Genomic DNA, 17,853 nt, shown 5'->3' on the forward strand with positions numbered 1-17,853 from the left:
CTCACCCCCGATCTTCATACATGTTTTACTAGTTATCTTTGCATTTCTATAATAATGGTCTTATACAGTATTTGTCCTTATGGGACCAAGTTAGTTCAAATTGTGTGACTCTAGGATTACCCACCCCCTGCCAATCCTTTCCCCTCTGCCTCCCCCTTGGATCCTCATACATGGTTTACTAGTATCTTTCAATTTCTACAGTAATGGTCTTACACAGTATTTGTCCTGATGGGACTGAGTTAGTTCACTCAGCATAATGTTCTCCAGTATCTCCCAAGTTAGGCAGTGATTTACAAAGCCATTGGTTCTGTATGCAGCATAGTATTCCATCAAGTGAATGTACCACAACTTCTCAATCCATTTGTTTGTGGTTGGACATCTGAGTTGTTTCCATGTTCTTGCAATGGTGAATAATCCTGCTTTGAACATTGTTGTACAAGTTTTCATTTGAGCCTCAGTTCTCATTTTCTCAAGGTAAATTCCAAGCAATGGAATAGCTGGGTCCTATGAAATTTCTATGTTCAGCTCTTTGAGGAAGCACCAAACTGCCTTCCAGAGTGGTTGTACCATTTTACAATTCCACTAACAGTGTCTAAGAGTTCCTATCTCTCTAAGCAATTAGTTGTTTTTAAATCATACTGGTTTTTCATTCACTCAATCATAAACATAGATAATATTGTCTCATAATATTGTCATTGATTATTATAATACATTAATTACAATACCTAATAAACTATGTAATATGTGTACATTGACTTTTCTTTCACCCAAGTTAGCAATTTATGATTTTTTTCCTCCCATCTCCCTCCTTCTCTATCAGTTTTGGATTTCATGGTTTTTCATTATTTGCTGAAATCATAGACTATACATTAATAGGATCTCCCAGTAGGCTAAGAGACTATTCCCAATTTATATCTGATATTCTATTTGCAAATGTGTTTAACTCTTATCTGTTCTCAGTTACTAATCAACAAATAATAAGCTATCATGGAAGCAGCAGTGATGGTCCTTTGAGTGCAAATACTGAATATTTTAGGATTAAAAAAATTCAGTGTTTTCTGTAGAGGCAATTCTGTCTTTCTACAAGAAGTCCCATCTTCCTCTATTTTATTAGTATGATTAAGCACTGGACTCCTAACCAAAAAACTGAATGAAGTTTCAAACTCACAAAAAACGCTTTGAAAGATAGTTAACAACCTATTTCTGAAAAACTACAGATGTGAAAACTCTTGTTACTTTCATTCTATATATGTGATAAAGCCGTTGTTTTGGTTGTTAGGTACCTTGAGTCAAGGGTGACTCGTTGTGACCCTGTGAACAACAGATCTGAACTCTGCCCTACCTTGTGCCATCCTCATCATCTCCAGCACACTGGAGCCCATTGCAGAAATCACTATGTCTATCTTGTTGAGTCTTCCTCTTTTTTGTTGACCCTTCACTTTTCCAAGCATGATGTGCTTTTCCAAGGAACAGCTTCTAACAACATGCTCCAAGTATGTGAGATGCAGCTTCACTATCTGCTTCCATGGTTCACTCTGGATGCACTTTCCCCATTAGTTCAAATCACTTCATTAGCAAGTGATAACATACTTAACAGTTCATTTATACAAGTATCTTCTACAAATATACACTCACCCCACAGACTACAGTATACATTTATTTCAAACCTTACTAATTTTTGTTTGCTTAATACAGTTTAGAGAATCAAATAGACTTATAAGGCTTATTGGAGAGTCTTGTTGCTAATCCAAAGATAGTAGCCCATTGATGATTTGAATCCTAGGAGCAGCTCAGCGGGAAAAAGATGGGAGTTTTCTTCTCATGTGATTTCTAACCACTGAAAACTCAGTATAGGGTTGCCTGTGAGTTGATTATCTCTCAGATGCAGGTAACCTTTTTAGGTTTTTATTTTTAAAAAAATGAAAATATCTTGCCAATTTCTAAATACTATAATTATTGAACAATTTAGTTTAGTTGGATCCAAAGTCAGTATGTTTGTTACTAGCATTCAGGAGATCAGGAAACATATTGCACTGGGAAAGTCTGTAGTCAGGGAGCTCTCCAAATTATTGAGGAGCAATGATGTTAGTTTTAGGTCCAAAGTATGCCTTATTGAGGCCATGGTCTTTTCAGTCATTTTTTATGCTGCTAGACAGTGAATAAAGATGACAGAAAAAGAACTGATGCCTCTGAACTGTGTTGGAGAAGAGTACTGAATATCCTATGACCTGCCAAAAGAACAAGAGATATATCATGGAGAAGGTGAAGCCAGGCACTTCTTGGTGGCAAAGATGAGAAAATGTCATCTCTTTACACAGTGGAATACTACACTGCACTGAAAAACAAGGAACTCATAAACTATTACACCACATGGCTGACACTCAAGGATATTATGTTGAGTGAAATATCTCAGTCACAAAAGGACAAATACTGCATAACAGCACTGTTAAAAAACAGGACAGACTTGGGAGTTGTGGGGGGAACTAAGAAAATAAGAGATAAGTAACAAACACTGCATTGGAGCAGATGAAGAAAAGAACTGTTTAAATGGAATATATGATTAGGCATTATTCATATGACAATAGCCCTGAATAAGAGGTACATTTCAAGAGGACTAGGTGGTGGGAGGGAGATAATTGTGCAACAATTAGTGAATATTTCTTTTTAAAAAAAGTAAACTGGGGGTGGGGACAGAAGGGAGAGGGGTAAAATGTGCAACAATGAATGAATGAAAATTTAACTTTTCTGTAAGCTATTGATAAAAACACAATTAAAATATATCCTTAAATTAAAAAATCAATAAAACTTCATTTAACCATAGTTTGAACATGTTGGTAGGAGAGGCTATTCCTTGGAGGCAGACATCGTGCTTGAGAAGGTGGAGGGACAGCAGAAGAGAGGAAGATCCTCAACCAGGTGGATTGACACAGTAACTGAAACAATGGGCTCAAATGTGTCTGATTGTGAGGATGGCACAGGATAGGACAGAGTTCTGCTGTTCACAATGTAGCTATGAATTTTACTCAACTCGATGGCACCTAACAACAACAACAACTGATTTCTATATCTCTTTTATGACTCTTTTAAATATTTCTTTTAATATTACTGCTATAGTCCTATAAATACTTATTTTCTTTTGAACATGTTTTCATTTCCTTCAAATTCAATTTGAATTTGCACCTGAGTAATTTTCTGTTGCACTGTTGGCCTTTGGCCTTATAGTGACTGATACTGAGTTTCTCCACCATCTTTCCATGATGTAGTCTATTTAATAACTGTGTAATCCATCAAATGAGGTCCTCATGTATAGCTGTCCTTTATGTTTTATGAGAAAGTGATTTGCAGTATAAGTTGTTTTCACATTTCTGTCTTGTGATCCCATTCATCATGTCTATCACCAAACCCATAGTTTTATACTATTTTTTTAAAATTGAGTTCTTATTTATGCAAACATTTTAATGTATATTTAGAGTTCTTTCTGTCTTTATAGTCTAAATATTCCTTTTTATTGCATTGTGTTCCTTTTCCATTCATGGTATACTTCCATAAGAGACTTTTCTGTGTATTGCATGTTTATTTCAATTTTTTCTTTCCTTCTATCAATTCTGTTTTTCTGCATTACCTTTCTCTGTTGGGTTTGTTCTCAGTCCCAGGTGTTTGCAATTTTAAGTGTCTTTTGTTGTTTTTATGTACCCTCAAGTGCAGAGGGCTTTCAGAGTCTGTAAATTATCTGAGAGACTATTGCCTGTCTCCCAAGAAGAAGCTGATGTATTCAAAACCTTTGGATTAACAGCACAGATTTTACTCACTGGCTCATCAGAAAACCTTACCAAACAGGCTACCAGAGACTCCTTATGTATCTGATATTGCTGTATGTGATCAAGTCAGAATCAACCCATAGATAGCTGAGCCTCTGGTAGGTTTTCAGAGGCAATTAGTCAAGCAGGAGGAGATAGATGGGCCATCTTTCTCCTGGAGAGCAGCTGATGGATTGGAACTGTGTGCCTTTAGGGTTGCGGCACAGCTTCTTACCACTAGGCCCAGAGCTCCCTCTTATGTATCTGTTGCTGTTGTGCATCATCAAGTCAGAACTGACCGCGGATGACATTCTTGCAAGTTTAACTGCCTAGAGGCAGTTAATCATATGGGAGAAGATTGTCCATCTTTCTTCAGAGCCCCTGGTGGGCTTGAAGTAGGTGCTTTCAGGATTGCAGTGCAGCTTCTTGCCACTAACCCAACAGATCTCCCTAAGTATCCAGTGCTCCAGAATTCATAGGATTTGTATAGAGAATGGGGCTAATGAAAAGCTCTGTGTAGATAAGCACAGGGAAAATCATTGTATTAACACTAAGGCTGTTTAACTGAGAAACCCCAAGTATTCCTATCAGAAAGCTCTTGTTTGTTTGTTTCCTATTTCCTTGATAAAATCCCCTACCAAAGAGAGCAGGGCCTGGGTACGTTGAATTCAGCAGCCATGTGAGTTCAGCGGGATAGAGGTGTCCACTCTGTAAATGTTCAGTCAGGTTCATGTTGTTTTGTTGATGTCAAGTCAACTACAACCTATAGCTCCCCTAAACAGCAAATCTGAACCTTCTCTGTCACCATCTTAGCAGCTAAGGAGCACCCTGCTTGTTCCTCTGAGACAGGCTTCCTTTTTTTTTCTGTTCCTGGGGTATTAAGTACTCTGAGATTTTAGTAAGTTTGTAACTTTCCTTCATTGTGATTGGTTCCCAAAATCCACTAACAGCAGTTTAGTGAAAGTGAAAATAAGAAAAGTACTGCAGGGATACTGTTAAATTGACTCTTCTAGTCTTATCTGCTAGCCTGTAGAGAATGGGAACGGCTATATGAAGAGCTAATACTTTAAAAATGCATTTGCTCACTTCTCCTGTTTTTAATTATCCTCTTGACTCTTACTTGTAGGAGTACCCTCCCAGAGCTTTTAGAGACTTTAATGGTATCATTGTTTTGCTTCACTGGCTTCTTTTTCTCTTTACCTTAGGAATGAATTTTCTTGGCTTTGATAACTCTGTTAGAGCTTGTCCTGCTTTCCAGGTTTTTATTGCTAGTGGTGTCTTCTCTGATGATCTCTGTAGTTATATAAGGTATTTTTTTCCCCTTGCTCTTCCCCCTCTAATTGTAGTAGGCTTTCAGGAAGAAATTGAAAACACATTTTCAATTCTGTAATCTACCAGTTTTACACACACAAATATATCTTAAACCTTTTTCTTGCCAATAAATATACATTAATAGTAACAGTTCTGATAACCACATAGAAATTCTGTTTTGGGATACAGTAGGACCCTGTTTTTCATAAAGAGTGCAAACTAACTCACATGAACTATTTTTTACCTTGAGTTGATTTTTCACTTAAGGACAAATATTTCATTATATAGACATTATATATACCTTTGAGATGAATTATATATTTAGAGTAAATGGTATTTGCTTTATCTAATATAATGTTGCTCAAAGTGGAATCTACACATCATCTGACTCACATGGGACTTTGTTGAATGTGTATTTTTCTTACATGTTGTTCACTTGAGACCTACAGAATCAAGATCACTGTGGATATAGCCTGAAATTCTGTATGTAATGAACTCATCTACCTCATGTGAATAATACAGTTGATATTTCTGTCCTAGAGTAAGTTTACAAGACATTTTTTTAGAAATTTAGGTGCCAAAGAACAAAAACGTCTGTCTTGAGGAAAGTGTAATCAAAGGTGCTCCTTAGTGGCAATGATGGTGGAACGTCATCTCATATTCTTTGGGGATGTTGTCAGGAGGGACAAGTGCTTGGAAAAAGACCTTGTGCTGGGAAGGGTGGAGGGTCTGAAAAAAGAGAGAAAGACTTTCAACAAAATTAATTGAAATAATGATTGTAACAGTGGGCTCAAGCATATCATACTACAAGATAGGGCAGAGTTGTTCATACAGTTGATATTTGGCTCAAGGGCACTTAGCAATCCAATCAAAACTTTCTGATTAAGTATTTCTAGAAATTTATTTTAAAAAATACAAAATACTCAATTAGTTCATAAAAATGCTAGAAAGACAATCCAAGGACCAAACCAAGTTGGAGCCTATATTTTGTTCTAGCTAAATTAAATTCGAGTCTTTACCACTGAATTGGTTCCAAGTCATAATGACCCTTTCTTTGGTGTTTTGGAGAGGGTGCAACCACAATAATCTTTGGAGGCAAGAATGATGAGGCTTTGCCTAACATACTTTGGGCGTATTGCCAGGAGGTGCTATTTCTTGGAGAATGACATAATGTTGGGAAGGGTGGAGGGTTGGCAAAGGAGAGGAAGACCCTCAACTAGGTGGATTGACAAGGTGACTGCTGCAATGGGCTCTTGTGTGACAGGAAGTGTAAGAATAATGCAGGACAAGACTAGTTTCAGATATTTTGTTCATAGGGACACTATGAGTCGTACTCAACTCAATGGCACCTAACAGCAACAACATTTGGTGTCAGAGGCTGTAAATCACAATGAAACAAGACTGCTCATCTTCCTTCCAAGGAGCTGCTGTTAGATTCAAATCACTGAAGACTCATTTGTTATTATGCAACTCATAGCGACCCTATGTACAACAGCTCTGAACCCTACCCTATCCTGAGCCAATCTCATCGCCTCTGAAAGCTCTAATCCCATTTCTCCAGTCACTGAGTCACTCCATCCCATCCTGGTTCTTCGTCTCCCATACTGTTCCCTCCCCTCTTCCAAGAATGATGACTCTTTCCAAAGACTGTTCCCTCTTGGCCACATGCCCAAAGTATAAGAGACAGAACTTCAAAATCCTTGCCTCCTGGGAGCAGCTTAGTTTCACCCTCTCCAAGACTGACCTGTTTGTTCTCCTAGCAGTCCACTGTATATTCAACACTCTTCTCCAGCATCACAACTTAAAGGCATCATTTCTTCATAGTCCTTGCTTAATTCACTGTGCATTAATTATTTAAAATATTAGTGTCTCAGTTTTCTCATCTGAAATAATAAGGATAATACATTTTACCCACAGAGTTGTTATGGGTAAAATGTACTTGGAGCCAAAATAACCTATGTAATAGTGTATTATTAAGCTTTATGTTTTCAATTAAATATATCTTTAGATATGAGGCTTGAAGAGATTGGGCTATGATTAAGGAAAAAGATGTCATAGTCTTATGCAACAAGATCTTTGTTGGGGTCAACTCGTGCAGGGGCAGTCTCATTTGTATAAGGTAGATATTCTAGAGGCTCAGAGGTCAGGTAGACCCTGGTGGTGGTGGTGGGGAGAACATAACAATGCCAGTGTAAAGGAGAAGAAAAGTAGGAGTAGAGAGGGAGCTTACGTAGGTCTTCACAATGTCCTCACCAAGGAAGATGGAGACTGTCTGTGTCAGCTCCAAAGGCAGTGTTTCCTTATTTTTATTAGATGCAGTCAGTAAGTTTGAGACTATAGCTACCTTCAGTACAACAGAACAAAGCATTGCCAGAGCCTCTCCCATCTCATAATCATTGCTGTTTAGCCACTTTGTCATTTAATCTTGTGGATGACCTTTCTGACCCTTTGTTTTACCAATTAATACTTTACAGTGCTAATGATTCGAAATTTATTATCCAGTCAAAACTACTCATACCTGACCCTCCATGGTGCTTCCACAGCCGTCAGTCTCATAGGAGGATCCTTAGTGCATTCGAACTGCCAAAGAAGTGTGCACTTTAAATTAGCAACTCCCTGTGAACTTGGCCACCAGATTCCCCTTATTATAACTAACAGGCTTTAGCTAATTTAAGGCGATTAGCTTTTGGATACAGTTTCATGGAGTGTGTAGTCAAGGTTTAAGTAGCTGAAAACCTGCTTATTTGGGCTGTTTTTCAAAACAGTTGGCTGTATATAAAGCTGGATTTGGGTACGCACAGACTTTTAAAATAAATTATTCTAGTTTGTTTACAAAATTTAAATACATTGCTTTCCAGAATAGACTCTTCCAATTTCTCTCACCCTCTCAACCATCAAATTGTACAATTCCATGATTAATACATCCTCCCCTTTTTTTGTGCTAATGGGCCTCTACTTTCTATGACGAAGGAAGCCACTCAGGGAAATTTTTTACTCATTTATATAAAAAGCTATTATGATTTATTGTCAAAAAAGTACACATGGGCGGTCCTGTGGCCTAGACCATAGGGACCAGCACTCCTAACCCAAAGTGGGAGTCTCTGTGGTGGTGTGAATTTACCAGTAGCTTTTCAGAAGAAAGACAGGCAGTCTCCTCTTGTATGATCTACAGCCTTGAAAAGTCACCTGTAAGTTGGTTCTTACTCCATGCTAATAAGTCTGAATTTAAAAAGGATACTGAGAATTTATGTCTTTTATTTCATCTGACAAAGATTTATTGACCATATATTATGTAACTTGCTTTGTGTTTGAGTTTTTGAAATTTTTTAAAATAAAATTTTTCTTTTATACTGGTTTACTTACAAAGTTCATATGCTATTGTTTTTCGCATCAGATCTTTCCCCTTTCCTTTAACTTATGTGTTCTTTATGAGACATAGAGAAGGCAGCCCTGAATGAGATGGACTGACAGTGTCTGTGGCATGGGGTCAGGTGTGTAAGAAACAGTGAGCTTGGCGCAGCATAGAGCAAGGTTCAGAGCCTTTATAGGGTCACTATGAGTCATAGTTGATTAGGTAGCAAAGAACACATATATATAATATATAATGCAAAAATATATCTTTTTAAATATCAAAAGCATATAAGTGCCTATCTTCTGTTTCCATCTTTAAATGTCATCAATATTTTATTTAATCTCATATTCTTCTTTGAGTACAATTAAGCTATGCCACAGAAGCTTAAACTCTCCCTTTTTTTCCTTTTCAGCAAACTGCCTTGGTAACATGCTTTTGCGAAGTTCAGGAAAATTAAATGTGGGCACCAGGAAAGAGGATGGTGAGAGTACAGCTCCCACCCCTCGTCCAAAGATCTTGCGTTGTAAGTGCCATCATCACTGCCCAGAAGACTCAGTCAACAATATTTGCAGGTTGGTGACATATATATTATCTTCAGTGAGCGTTCACAGAAAAATCCCATGGCATTGGCTAATGTGGGCTACCTTTTCCACGCATATGTTTTGTTGAGAAGTACCTGTACTAATATTATACAAAGGTTTAACTGGTTTTAGCTAGTAATAATGTCCCAGGATCCTTCCTCCTTTCTCCAACAACAAAGCTCAGTTTATCTGCTACTTGTCAGGAATCAAAAGTCAATTATATTTTCAGAAGACTTGGTCCTAAAAATCATTTCTAAAGCAGAAAGTGACATGTGTGTGTATCTTTTTGTTTGTTGGTTTGGTTCAACCATTAATGCTGGTGGGGTTATTATTTTGAGAAATGTGTCTAAGATATTAAAACCGGATAGAGCAGGGTTTAGAGCTGTTGTACATAGAGTTGCAGGCAACTTAATGGCACATAACAACAACAACATATCTAAGATAGTAGGATTCTTTTAAATGGACATTGTCAGGTACTGGAGAATAAAGCCTTCAGTTAGTAATTGTGTTTGTATAGATGCCTTCTAATAGTTGAAAATATTTGCCTGCTTTCCTTCTGCTTGTTATTATTGTAAGGTGTAGTCCAGACAGTATTCGCTCATAGCAACAAAATCTATGACAAAACTGCCTGGTCCTAAGGGACCCTCCCAGGGGTGGCTGTGTCGAGCCCTTCATTGTAGCCAGTGTATTCTAGCCATCTCATAGAGGGTCATGTTCTTTTCATTGACTCCTTCCTGATGACAGGTCCCTCCTGCTGACATGTCCAAAGCTCCCTACTAGATCTTCTTTCTTAGTGGTAAACAGAACCTCTTCGCTCGATTCCATGTTTAACTCTTAAAAGAGATTAACTTAAAATAAGTCTTAAATATTAAAAGAAATGTCTTAAAAGAGATTGCTTCAAGTAACAACCAAATTCTGTAGATTGTATTCTGCTTTACTAATGTAACTGCTGCTAGTCCTATTTCATTAACATCAGTAACACCTTTCTCTTGTGATTTGAGTTAAAGTTTATAGAGGATATTCCACCATTCATACAACTTTTTGTTCAGGGACATTTTAATACCCACAATGTGTCCACATTTCCCCCACTCCTTTCCTGTTATTCTTGTTTTCCTTAAGCCTTTTGTTTTATCCCTCCCTGCCTCCTGAGCTTTATTCTGGGGTAAGTGCTGTCGTTTTGCACTTGTATGGCAGATTAAAGAATGAATTTTTACCTGGTGTTTTTGTCCTTCTTGACCTTATATAAAGCTAGTGTTTGACTGAAAATTGTGAACCTTTTCCCACCAGAAATGAGGATCTTTTCTCTCAGGCTAATGGGTGTCTAAGGAGGGTCTTAGTCTCTGCGGTTCACAGGTGTCTATCAGAACAGTAAGTCTGGCCATTCAAATAGAGCCTCCTTGAAGGAATTGCAGGAAGAGTAATCCTTAGAAATAAGGATAGTATGGCTCCATCTCGTTAACTCTTGGCATGCAGATTCTTAATGAGATAAATTTTTCCAGTGCCTACAAGACTGAGCTGAGGCCACAGCACTGATTGTGAGGCTGATGCAGGACCTGACAATGTTTTAAATTGACAATACTTAAATATAACAAATGGCTACTATTCGTATATCATATATATGGAAATTTTTTTATCCCTTTTTTATCTAGTTTCAACAAAAAGGATGTAATTTTTAAAATTTATTTTATTTGTTACTATTAAGAATATATATATGTGTGTGTATATATATCTGTATCTCAGAACATTTTCTATAATTTTTACATGTACAATTTAGTGACACTAATTGCTTCAAGTTCAGTTTTCATAACCATGCTTTTCCAAATTATTCTTTCTCATTAACATATAGTCCCTGCCTCCAAAATTCTCATTCTAATCTCCTGTTGTCAACTTGATCATGTAGAAAGAATTCTTAGAAGAACAGAATATTAAAATCTACTTTTTTGTATAAGATATGTTTTTAGAGTTATTTAAGAAATAATTATGTAAACCGTCAATTTAAATTAAATAATTATGCAAACCCCAATTATTGCCTTATGGCCATTTCAACTGATAATGACTCACCATTTGGTTTCTGAAACAGTATATTATTTTCAGGAAGTGACTTAGAGCTTAGGAATTTGCACTACCTACTTTCTTAGTAGCTGTAGATAGCATCTAAACACATTGCCACAACCCTACTAGGGAGATATACATTTATACACATACACACATATATATTAAAACATTATTAAAATTAAAGCCTATGTTAAAAGCATTACAAATCACAAGATTGCTTTACCTTTATTGAGTCAATGTCGAATTATGTACCAAATGCTGGGAAAATGCACCAACAACATAAAGGAGACATATAAGCACATAGATGCTTGTGTATCTCTACCAAATAATTTAATTGGTGCAAAACAGTGAAGTAAACTACTACCCACAAACTAAAAAAGTGGTTGTCAAATTAATAAGCTGTTGAAAGTCACTTATCTCTTAAAAGGATCTTCTCATTACTATAAAAGTGTTATGTCAATGCCCACCTTATAATTTCTTCAAGATGTGAAAAAGGTGAAACTCTGTAGGTTAAGTATTAGTTGCTCATTCCAAGACCTAAATCAAAATACCTTACATGATTGTTGTTGTTAGTGAATGGTTTTGTATCAAAGCCAAGAACCACGTGAAGGTATAAACATTTCTCAAAAGTTTATTGTGCACTGGGCGTAGAAACAGGGTTTGGTTTTGGGAGAGCTTATGTAGGGCTTTAACACGTGTATTATTTTTTTATTGATTAGTATGGTTAGGGAGGTTGTGAGATGAGTTGGTGTTGCAGTAGCTCATTGGTGCATTAAGTTTCTGGGATTTTCTGGTTTGGGGAAAAGTCCTGACATGAGACTTTTGGTTTTGAGAAAAGTTCTGACGTGAGACTTTTGGTTGTGAGAAAAGTCCTGACATGAGACTTTTTGGGTTTGGGGAAAAGTCCTGACATGGGACATTCTGAGTTGAGCTTCAACCTCCATTTTTTATTTTTAGTTTAACAGGTGCCATTGAACCAGCTATGACTCATAGTGACCCTATGAACAACAAATCTGAAACCTTCCATATCCAGTGCCATCCTCCCCATCTCTGATACATTTGAGCCCACTGTTAGAGTCACTATCAATCCATCTTGATGATGGTCTTCCACATTGACACTGATTCTTTACCCTTCTAAGAAAAATGTATTTTCTTAAATACTGGCTTCTCATAACAACATTCTCAAAGTGTGTTTTATGAAGTTTTATTACCCTTGCCTATAAGGGATACCCTGGTGGCACTTTGCTCAAAATATATTTGGAATCTTGTAGACTTTAGGTAGTCCATAGGATATTCAGTATTCTTCTCCAACAACACAACTTAAACGTATTGATTCTTCTTCTTCTGTCATCTTTATTCACTGTCAAACTTTCAGATGTATGACATTTAATTGAAAAGACTATGGTTTGAATCATGTCCATCTTAGTCTTTTAATTGACTACATTGCTCTTTAGCATTTTGGAGAGGTCCCCCTAATGAAACACATCTTTTGCTTTCTGGACTGGAGGTACCAATTGTGTTGATTATGGAAAGTTACATAGGGACCACAATACACTTAGCAAACTGATATTACACTAAAGTTTATAACAAGAATTTCAAAAGAACTTCCTCCTCAGGCCTCACTACTAAGTACAGAGGGGGCTGGGTTCCACTTAGATCATTGTTCACAAAGCTTTGAATCATGACAATTTTGGTAGAAAGAAATAAGAAACAATTAAGCCTCAACTGTGACAACTTGTATGTTGTTATTGTTTATTGCCACTGAGTTGGAACTGACTCACATCTGGCCCTCTAATGGGCTTTTGAGAGGCTGTAAATAGCACAAGAGGAGATTGCTCATCTTTCTCCTTTGGAGTAGCTAATGGATTTGAATTGTTTGCCTTGGGGGTGGAAATGAATCTCCTTACCCACTAGAAAGCCAAAGCTCCCTGACAACTTATATAGTAAGGTTCAAATGCAGAGGCATCAAACGTAATACTCCCCTTTATAACAGTTACCTAAATTGTCCACATGAGTGCATAACTTTATTACTTGATTATGTTAAAAATGTTAGCAAGTATGAACACGAAGTCGCACCTGTTGCTTTTGTGAAACCAGTGAGGTCTTCAGGAGATGTAGTTGATTAACACTTATACTTTGTTCTCATTACTTTGTTTTGTGGATGGATTACAACATTCTTTCAGAATCAATTAAAGTTTTGCAGAAACACTGCCACATATTTTTCACTTGCCGAGCAACTGGTGGATTTGAACTACTAACTTTTCCGTTAGTAGACATGCACTTCACCACTGTACTATCAGAACTCCTACACCAGACATTTGTTTATGTAATTGTTCATTTAAAAGAGTTCAGAAAGTAAGTGGTGAGAATGGACTGATTATTATTATTACTATTATTATTATTATCATTAATTTTAGTGAAAGTTTACAGAGACTTTGGATTTCCGTTCATTCATTGCTGCACTTTTCTCCCTGCCCAACCTCTCCCCAGTTTGTTCTTTTCATTGAAAAATTCTTTCAATGTTATACAATCCCTCCCCACAAGTCCACTGCACTATGCAGCCTTTATTCTGGACTCCTGTCATGACAATAATCCTAATCATATATCCCTTTTTAACAGTTCTCTCTCTCTCTTCTGCTCTCATCTGTTTCAATGCAGTATACATAATTTATCCCATCTATCTTAGTCTCCCCCCAACTGCAATGTCAGTCCTATTTTACAACAGTGGCACTCTACAGTATTTGTCCTTTTTGACTGAGATATTTCACTTAGCATAATGTCCTCCACGGTCACCCATTTTGTATAATATTTCATGAGTTCCTTGTTTTTCAATGCAGGATAGTATTCCATTGTGTAACTATACCACATCTTCTCTATCATTCATTTGTTAATAAACACTTAGATTGTTTCCAACTCTTTGCTATTATGAACAAAGCTGCAATAAGCATGGGTGTGCATATGTCTGCTTGGGTGGTGGTTATGAAGAGTGGCCTGTTAACAAAGAAAGGGGTGATGTCAGGGTTGGGATCAGAGCAAACCCACAGGAGAGAGTAAAACATAAGTAGCATTTGACACCTGTACATAGCAGTCTATGTCTGTGATGGTTCCAGTACACTTGCACACCTAATGAGTGAAGCAAAGTAACTATCAGAATTCTTAATTGGGGTTTCAATGCATTTATATAGTTGAGACATTTAGGAAAGAGATTTGAGAAGGATTTGAGAAGCACAGGGCAAATAGTGCATCATCTGGATGTTGTGTTTCAGCCTCCTATTTCAGATTTGTCAATTATGCACACACATTTCCATACTTGTGGTGTGTTTCCAAATGCACTAGGACTCTAGTTGTTACTGCCTGTAGAAGCTATAGTTACAAATAGGCAGAGAGTACTGGTTAGGATCAAGTAGGGCACCCCTGACTTCATTACCATAAGAATTTTGAAGGCAGGTACCACAGAACTGGCCTTGAATGCCCTGATATTGCATTGCTGTAGTTGTTTCCTGATGGCAGTGATGGCAGGCAGATCTCAATGAATGGTTAGATATCTTTCCCCAGGAGTTGTTGATGACATGAGGAAGTGTATGATCTCTGAGCACTGATTTCTTGGCACGTCATCGTTGTTCATGTAGATCCCATGCCTTCCTTGTTTTAATACCAACAAATATTTCCCCTCTTCTCTGTGAGCAGAGCATTAGGGAACCCTTATCTGTGGCACTGGCTTGGTAAGAAGACAAATTCTCTATTCAGGCTCCCTCCTAGACAGAAAACATGGTCCCATGTGTCTTTGGGGTGTGCATTTGGCACATAGGGAAATGGCTCATGAAGGACAGTGTTGCAGAGATGAGCCACATGCAGCTCTGTCCCCGCACAGCAGATGTCCCAAAGAGAGAGCGAACATTGAGCTCCCATGAGCTTATCCAGGTCTCCGATAGGATGGGGCTCGGATCCCACTCTTATCCTACACTGTTAATGCTAGAAATACTTCATCACAAAGTGAAGTTAATCAATGGCTAGGAAAGACATTTTGAACAATAAACAATTGACATCACAGGGTGTCTTTGATTAAGAATTGGCAGGGCATTCTTCTAGGGAGAGTCAGGAAACATACTCAGTTCATTATTAATTTTGCAACCATTGCTTTGCTCTGCTTCATATTTAAGTCTCTTTCTCCTGCAAACCCATGACTTTTGTGTTTTTAAATTCAAACTGACCTGAGTCACAGAATTCTCTGAGAGCCTTTTACTTGACTTCTGCCTGGTACTTTGCACTATGGTGTGGGTTATTGCCACGCCGAGTGGACTGGAGCTTCTGATGGTGACCCTTGCTGCTGTCCTGCAGTCTCAGGTTTACAGAATTATCAGAAGCAAAGCTGTTATAGCTATCATTAGAGGGTGAGGTTTCCACTGACATCAGAATCTTAGGCCTGAATTTCGTTAGTGTGAGACCTTCTTTTGTTACTTGTCCATAGTGGTGGCAGGCACCTAGATCAGAGGATCCCCCCAGAATGGGGAGATCCTGGAAGACAAAGTAGAAATATGTATCTTTTTGACAACTCAGTTCATTTTCTTAAATGTTTTTCCAGTCCTCTCCATTCCAGCCTGCAATGATAGTAAATTCTCCTCAGTTTGTAGTGTAACAAATGATAAAAATTCATTTCCCTTAGAGACTGACACACACACACACACACACACACACACACACACGCTGACTTTGCTGTTTGATCTTTAGTACAGACGGATACTGTTTCACTATGATAGAAGAAGATGATTCTGGGATGCCTGTGGTCACTTCTGGATGTCTGGGACTAGAAGGCTCAGATTTTCAGTGTCGGGTAAGAGAGAGATCTTGATTATTCCATTTTTTAAACTCCATTAGGTTTATTTTAAACAGTCAAGTTAGAAGCAGAAGATCGTAGTAGTTTCTCTCCCACAGTCTTTAAAATAACTTGGAAAATAACATGAAAATGTTCATGGACACGATTTGACTTGATTTTAAAATCAAACTTGCAGTCTCATTTATTCTTAACTTCTTGCTCGATGACCTTCTAGCTCACTTTTTAAATTTGTTAATTGCATTAAGCCCTGTAGTAATTTTGTTCAAATGCAAAAGTTTCAGTAAGGGAACATAGGATAATTTGAAAGAAGCTAATAGAAAATGTTTTTAAGATGTATGAGCAAAAGTACCAGAATTTTAAGTGAGTTCTTCAAATAGTGCTAATTTTAAACTTAGATTATGTGACATTGAAATGTATGTAGCTAAGAGCTGTTTCATTTCCACTGTAGGACACTCCCATTACTCATCAGAGAAGATCAATTGAATGCTGCACAGAACGAAATGAATGTAATAAAGATCTGCACCCTACACTCCCTCCATTGAAAAACAGAGGTAAGGTGAGGAGGGCCTGCTAGCCAGAATAGCTTCAGTCATAAAGAAAATGAAAACTGGTCTGATTCTTTCTAATTCAAATCAATCTGTCTGTACCATTTTCCACTGCTGAGAGAGAGGTCTGAGGCAAAGTGACATAGAAGAACTGTTGTTAGAAACAATTGAGAAAGTAGTCGTTTATGGTTTCAATCTTATCATTCTTAATATTTTTAACTTCTCCCCACTTCTCTTTAGAAAACCACAATTCTTTGTTGTTGTTGTTGTTGTTATGTGCCGTCGAGTTGTTTGCGACTCATAGCGACCCTATGTACAACAGCCCTAAATCGTGCTCTATTGCCTCTGACACACCCATCCTGATTACTCCAGTCACTGAATCAATCCACCTCATAGAGGGTCTTCCCCTCCTGCACTGTCCCTCTACTCTACCCAGCATGATGTCCCTCTCTAAAGACCTGTCTCTCCTTACAACATGTCCAAAGTATGTCAGACGAAGCCCCAGAATCCTTGCCTCCAAGGAGCAGCCTGGTTTAACCCTCTCTGACTTTTAGTTTATAGCAGACCTGGACAGCATCAATCTAATTTTGCAAGCTTACCCCTGTTATTAGAAGTTGTACTTCACTAAAAAATGACAAGCGAATAAAATTTTTAAAAGAATAAAAAAAAATTTGCAAAGGATTAGTGGAGTACCTATTTTTCATAGGGTTTTCAGAGGCCTGCTATTTCAGAAGTGGATTGCCAGTCCTTCTTCCTAGTCTGTCTTAATCTGGGAGCTCCACAAAAACCTATCCACCATGGGTCACACTAGTGGTGCAGTTTTCAGTAACACAGCAACCCACAAGTACACAACAGCAGCAACAGCAGGCTGTGTACAAAGTGTTGCTGCTGCTGTTGTTGTGTACCATCAAGTTGCTGACCCTCCCACAGGTCTTTAGAGGCAGTTAATTGCAAGGGAAGAGATTGCCAGTCCTAGCTCTTGAGGGTGCTCTGGTGGCCTCCTGGCAAAAAGCTGTGCTGCACTATTGAAAGGCACACAGTTCGAGGTCACCAGTCACTCGGGAGAGAAGGATGGGCCTCTGGAAATCCACCACAGAGTCAGGTATGAGTCAGTTCCGACTCTACAGTTCACAACAGCCTTGCTTCTGAGACATGAGAGAGAATCTTTTAAATAATTAATTTGGTCATGAATACCTCAATAGTATAAAATCTAAAAACAAGGACACAAAGTGTAAATCTGCAGTTAGTAAGACAACTAAAAATAGCTAACATTTGAACCTTTCAGCAACACTCTGTTATTACTCTGTAATAACACTCGTTTAAAGATCAAGATACTGTAGCACAAGGGGAGCTCTGGTGGCCTAGTGGCAAGGAACTG

The 17,853-nt window shown here is 37.8% G+C and overlaps 1 protein-coding gene across 4 annotated transcripts in view; it reads left to right on the plus strand.

The window, feature by feature from the left end:
* Window positions 1–17,853, plus strand: part of BMPR1B (bone morphogenetic protein receptor, type IB) — a 265,052-nt gene that overhangs the window by 164,600 nt on the left and 82,599 nt on the right. For 3 of the 4 annotated variants that reach the window (XM_006900754.1, XM_006900756.1, XM_006900755.1), the window contains exons 2-4: window positions 8,873–9,032; window positions 15,825–15,927; window positions 16,379–16,481. In XM_006900754.1, coding sequence (XP_006900816.1) covers window positions 8,890–9,032; window positions 15,825–15,927; window positions 16,379–16,481 — 349 coding nt within the window. In that variant the 5' untranslated portion in view covers window positions 8,873–8,889. Of the gene's footprint in view, window positions 1–4,894; window positions 4,926–8,872; window positions 9,033–15,824; window positions 15,928–16,378; window positions 16,482–17,853 lie in introns of those variants that run through there. The other variant, XM_006900757.1, reaches the window with a different exon arrangement.

The sequence above is a fragment of the Elephantulus edwardii genome, unplaced genomic scaffold (genome assembly GCF_000299155.1).
Source record: "Elephantulus edwardii isolate Elephantulus edwardi_28Jun2011 unplaced genomic scaffold, EleEdw1.0 scaffold00294, whole genome shotgun sequence".
Classification (NCBI taxonomy): domain Eukaryota; kingdom Metazoa; phylum Chordata; class Mammalia; order Macroscelidea; family Macroscelididae; genus Elephantulus; species Elephantulus edwardii.